At 40.6% G+C, this 4,686-nt stretch overlaps 1 protein-coding gene across 1 annotated transcript; it reads right to left on the bottom strand.

Annotated features, from left to right (window-relative positions):
- Window positions 1-625: 625 nt before the first annotated feature.
- On the bottom strand, window positions 626-4,100 carry glula (glutamate-ammonia ligase (glutamine synthase) a). The gene is made up of 7 exons (XM_048163650.1): window positions 3,943-4,100; window positions 2,950-3,135; window positions 2,668-2,829; window positions 2,434-2,580; window positions 2,202-2,329; window positions 1,868-2,067; window positions 626-1,762 (listed from the first exon to the last, which is right to left on the bottom strand). Exons 2-7 carry the CDS (start codon window positions 3,113-3,115, stop codon window positions 1,450-1,452), a joined length of 1,116 nt encoding a protein of 371 aa, XP_048019607.1. The 5' UTR covers window positions 3,116-3,135; window positions 3,943-4,100; the 3' UTR covers window positions 626-1,449.
- Between the last annotated feature and the right edge of the window lie 586 nt (window positions 4,101-4,686).

Raw genomic sequence — 4,686 nt, 5'->3', positions numbered from 1 at the left:
CCATGTTGGCTGGCTTCGTGTTTATGAGCTCCTCTCTAAGAGATAAAAGTTTATCGATGAGGTTGCAGAAGTTTAGCTGCAAACTCTGCAATATCCCAGCGATGCAGGTCTGAATAGTTGTTTGCGTAATACGACGTTTCAGAAAGAAAACATTTTAATCTCTCCCTTGACCAATCTACTAATACGAAGGAACGGAGTCCACTGCAGAAAAATGTGTTTACCGTGAACACTAGACCAGTGATATAAACAGATTTAGTGGGGACAGTGATATTGACATGCAACATTTAAATAACGACTTTCTACTTACAAAGCTAGCAAAAAGTGTCTCTGTTCTCTTACAAAACCATAAATGTGTTGCACAGGCACTTTTGTTGCAAAAATAGTCGATTTCATATGTCCTAAACTTAAGGAATGGAAAAGGATGGATTGTATTTGTAAAAATTAGAGGCAGAGCTCAAGTTGGAGTCTATCATGAGTCTTTGTATATTGTTTTGTCCAAGTATACTCACCTTGCTCTGGAACTTCAAAACTGATTGTCTCTTGTAATGCTATTATCATAAGTCAAGTCAGCAAGTACACACGCAAGACACCACTGCACAATTAAAGAGGAAACACAAGACAAGTGTGTGGTAAAAATAAATGTTTAAGTCTTTTTTTTTTAGCAACTTCAGGTTTTTACCAAAACAGGTGCAGTTACATCATAGTAGTAGATAAAAACAAGATCAAATCCTTGATGAATCAGGGATTTAACATGACAAATAACAGATCTACAAGTATAAAAACAGGACAGTTATTGGACCTCGACTGTGAAGTGTACCGCACAACATGAACAGTGTGTACAGTCAAAATGGATACCCAAATTTACCATTTAATACACTGTCAGTAAGACGCATTGAAACATTACATACTTTAATAACCAAGTCAACATACGCAACAACTAGCTATTGGTTTAAGAGAAATTAGATGTTGTCTAGCCTTGGCAACCCTAGGTTCTTCAGTGCACCTGATGTGTCTGTCCATCTTAACTACCAATAGGTAGGGTCATGGGATCAGAGCTTTCAACGCTAATGTTAAACACCCCCCCCCCCCCCCCAAAAAAAAAAAAAAAAAAAAACCACCACACACCCCACCAACAATTAAAATGAGGAACGAAAAAAATATTTAAGATAAAAACAGGGGAAAGACATGCCCTGCAACACCATGTCCCCAGTCAGATCAGGTTAACTTCAGATTTAATCTTAAAATGTTAAGTTGACCAGTCAACTTCAGTGATTAAAATGCCAGGTTAGAACCACCCTGATAGAAAATAAGATACAGTACTAATTTGGCTTGATGGCCATTTAAAAAAAAAAATAATAATAATAATAATAAAAATAAAAAAAAAGGGGGGGGGGGGGTGGTTGAGTATGGCAAGAATGTGAGGAAAGTTCAGTCCAGAAGGAGAGATATCTAGTAGTCCACGGGTTCTTCACCCTCTTCATCAAGCAAACATGTGCGAATCAGGGCCTCAGTGACCGCATAGGGGTCGCAGTTGGCAGATGGACGGCGGTCCTCAAAGTAGCCCTTCTTCTCTTGTCCCACTGTTCGCGGGATGCGGATACTAGCACCACGGTTGGCTACGCCTGCTGAGAACTCATGAATGTTGGAGGTTTCATGGTGGCCAGTCAGTCTACGAGCATTGTCCAGGCCTCCCTTTGGATCATAGGCGCGGATGTGGTAGTTGTGCCTCTTTCCCAGCTTATCAATACACTCCTCAATGCATCTAGTTAGAAAGAGACAAGATGTAGTCAAGATGTGTTGGGTTTCACATACATTTTTAAAAAGCAAACAAGGCATCTATGATTTGTCATCTATGATTGTTACTTACTTTAGCCCACCATCTTCCCGCATTTCCTTGGTGCTAAAGTTAGTGTGGCAACCAGCGCCATTCCAGTTGCCTGGGATCGGCTTAGGATCAAATGAAGCTACCACACCGAAGTCTTCACAAACTCTGTGCAAGATGAAACGAGCTACCCACAAGTGATCCCCCATGTTGATGCCTTCACAGGGGCCAATCTGGAATTCCCACTGCAAAAGAAGAGTCACGTTATAACCAAATCAAGAATTAACTGAAGAATTGAGGTCACATATCTTTAAATGGCTTAATACACTTAATGGCCGACTGTAGTATTTATCCCAGAACAGAGTAGGACAGGGGTTACCTGGGCTGGCATAACTTCAGCATTGGTCCCACAGATCATCACACCAGCATACAGGCAGGCTTTGTAATGTGCCTCCACGATGTCCCTGCCATAGGCTTTATCTGCTCCAACTCCACAGTAATAAGGTCCTGTAGAGATCAGTAGAGCACATTAAGGACCAGAATCTTCAGAACACCATTGACAATGGTCAATTGTGATGATAAAGGAGTGTTTTTTTTTTTTTTTTTTTTACCTTGGGGACCAGGGAACCCATTGGAGGGCCAACCAAATGGATGTCCATCTGTACCCAGGATAGTGTACTCCTGCTCCATGCCAAACCAAGGGATCTGATGGTCTACCATTTCCATTATCTTTTTACATGTATGACGATGGTTGGTTTCTATGTTTAAGACCAGAATGGCAATATAAGTCAAACAAACCCAGATCTAACATTCACAGATGTCGTTTTATCCTCAAATAAACGTACCAGCAGGCTTTCGGTTGTACTTGAGCACCTCACACAAGACCAATTTGTTGGGGTCTTTGCGGAAAGGATCCCTAAACATGGCTGAGGGGATGAGATACATGTCGCTGTTGGAGCCTTCAGATTGATACGTGCTGGAACCATCAAAATTCCACTCAGGAAGATCTGAATAACAAAATACAATTAGAATTAGAATCAATTAGTTCCAAATCCATTAGAATTCCAAGACTTAAACATATAAATCTATTTATGTAACTTAAACTGACGTTGCTTTGTCCAGCTTACCTTCAATGCTTTTAGGCTCAGAGTCCAGCGTCCTGGTTTTGCATCGCAGTCCTTCTCCGGTTCCGTCGATCCAGATATACATGGCTTGTACTTTGTCTCCCTGAGGCAGTTCCATATACTGCCGTTTTACCACTTTACTCAACTGAGCACTGGCAGACGTAGCCATTTTTTATTACTATAAAACACCTAAACAGGAGGAAAACAGATGGTCAACATTAAGAAGTCTCACAAGAATACTGAATAGATTGTACTTCTTTAAACATGAAGTCACTTGGAGAAGCATTAACGCATACATTCATCACAGGAATCAATAGTTTAAGTAAAAGACCAAACACAAACAAACCGATGATAATTTAATCAAACAGGTAATCTCAGTGGAAGCCTAGAAATATAACAGCACTGAATTGATTAGGAGACCATTTGTTTCCAACAAGGTAATTTAGAAAGATGGATTATAAAATGTTAAAATGAAAGCAGAAAATAATTTAGCCAATCCTGATTAATTGCAGTATAAAATTGTTGGCTTGCGTGGGCACTGGAGCCTTACAAATACGATTTAAAGGGGTTGGGAAAGACTAGACCACGTGCTTTGAAATCTGCATTGGGAATTCTCTTTGCATTAACTTGTGAAAGGGTTGTTCGATCAGTATGGAAAACCACTATCAATATTGATCGCACAAATCAGTAGGTCAGCACAAAAGGCATCATTGCTGCTCAAAGTAGCTGCGAGCATTCAACTCGACGCTTTCCTGCACATCCCCGGCTACACCGATAGCAACCGGTAGCCATGGTTACAGCGCGGTAGTATATTACATCATAGAGTAAAGTATTGATAAACAGCGGCAATATCACAAAACAACAAGTCAATTTTAGTTAAAATAAAACTCATTGTCCACAAAAGAATGAAGTTGCATAACCATATTAGCGTTCACAAAAGCACATTCGTGCACTGCACGCAAATGAAAGCCTGATGAATAATAGAAAGTTACGTACCTGGACACCAACAGAAATTAAAATGTATGATATCGCACTGGCAGGTCCAGTTACTTGACTTATTATTTTGTGTTCGATATTCTCATATTCTCTGCCTGGGAGTTTGGGCTGTCAGCCTGATTTATATGTATGTTCGCAGGATCCCGGCGCGTGTGATTGGTCAGGGCGAAACGTGAACTGTTTGTTCTCAGGTGATTGAAGGGACACGCGGCTACATCATTGGATGGGCTTCCAGCAGTGAAGTCACGCCCTCGGCTTCGGCGAGGGAATAGCGTAGGACTAGGCTTTGTTGTTGGTCATTCTCCATACTTGATAGAGCCGTACGGAAGTTTGTCTCACAGTAAAGCCACGACATTCCAGGCTGTTTCAACAGGAGTTTAGGAACGTTATGTTTCATAATTGAATTCACAGCAAACCCAGATGAACGAAGCGTTTATGTAGGAGAAAGCGAGCCTCGTGTTTCAGGAGTAGTTAAATGCCCCCATGTGGTGTAAAATAATGTTACTGCATTCGTGCTCTTGGAAACTGCTGGGACTTTATCTTGGTCGTAAGTGAAAAACAAAAACAAAAAAAACAGCCTTGAATGAAAATAAACAAATTTTGAGCAACAGGCACTCAACCCCCCCAAAAAATAAGAGAGCAGATATGTTAATTTTGCTCATGCATTTGAACAATAGAGTCATTTCAATCATTAATTCTTGGCTTTTCTAGAGCAAAATGAATATCTGGATCATTATGGCTCAA

Source organism: Megalobrama amblycephala, linkage group LG17 (assembly GCF_018812025.1).
Source record: "Megalobrama amblycephala isolate DHTTF-2021 linkage group LG17, ASM1881202v1, whole genome shotgun sequence".
In the NCBI taxonomy this organism is placed as follows: domain Eukaryota; kingdom Metazoa; phylum Chordata; class Actinopteri; order Cypriniformes; family Xenocyprididae; genus Megalobrama; species Megalobrama amblycephala.
Note: the sequence above shows the minus strand (reverse complement) of the source record. Positions and strands in the feature narration are given on the sequence as shown.

Excerpts from the sequence above, each read along its gene's own strand:
- glula (XM_048163650.1), bottom strand. The coding sequence starts at position 3,115 with ATGGCTACGTCTGCCAGTGCTCAGTTGAGTAAAGTGGTAAAACGGCAG. Across the intron at positions 2,581-2,667 it reads GTACAACCGAAAGCCTGCTG|AAACCAACCATCGTCATACA; the intron begins GTACGTTTATTT and ends TCTTAAACATAG. Across the intron at positions 2,068-2,201 it reads CTGAAGTTATGCCAGCCCAG|TGGGAATTCCAGATTGGCCC; the intron begins GTAACCCCTGTC and ends CTTCTTTTGCAG.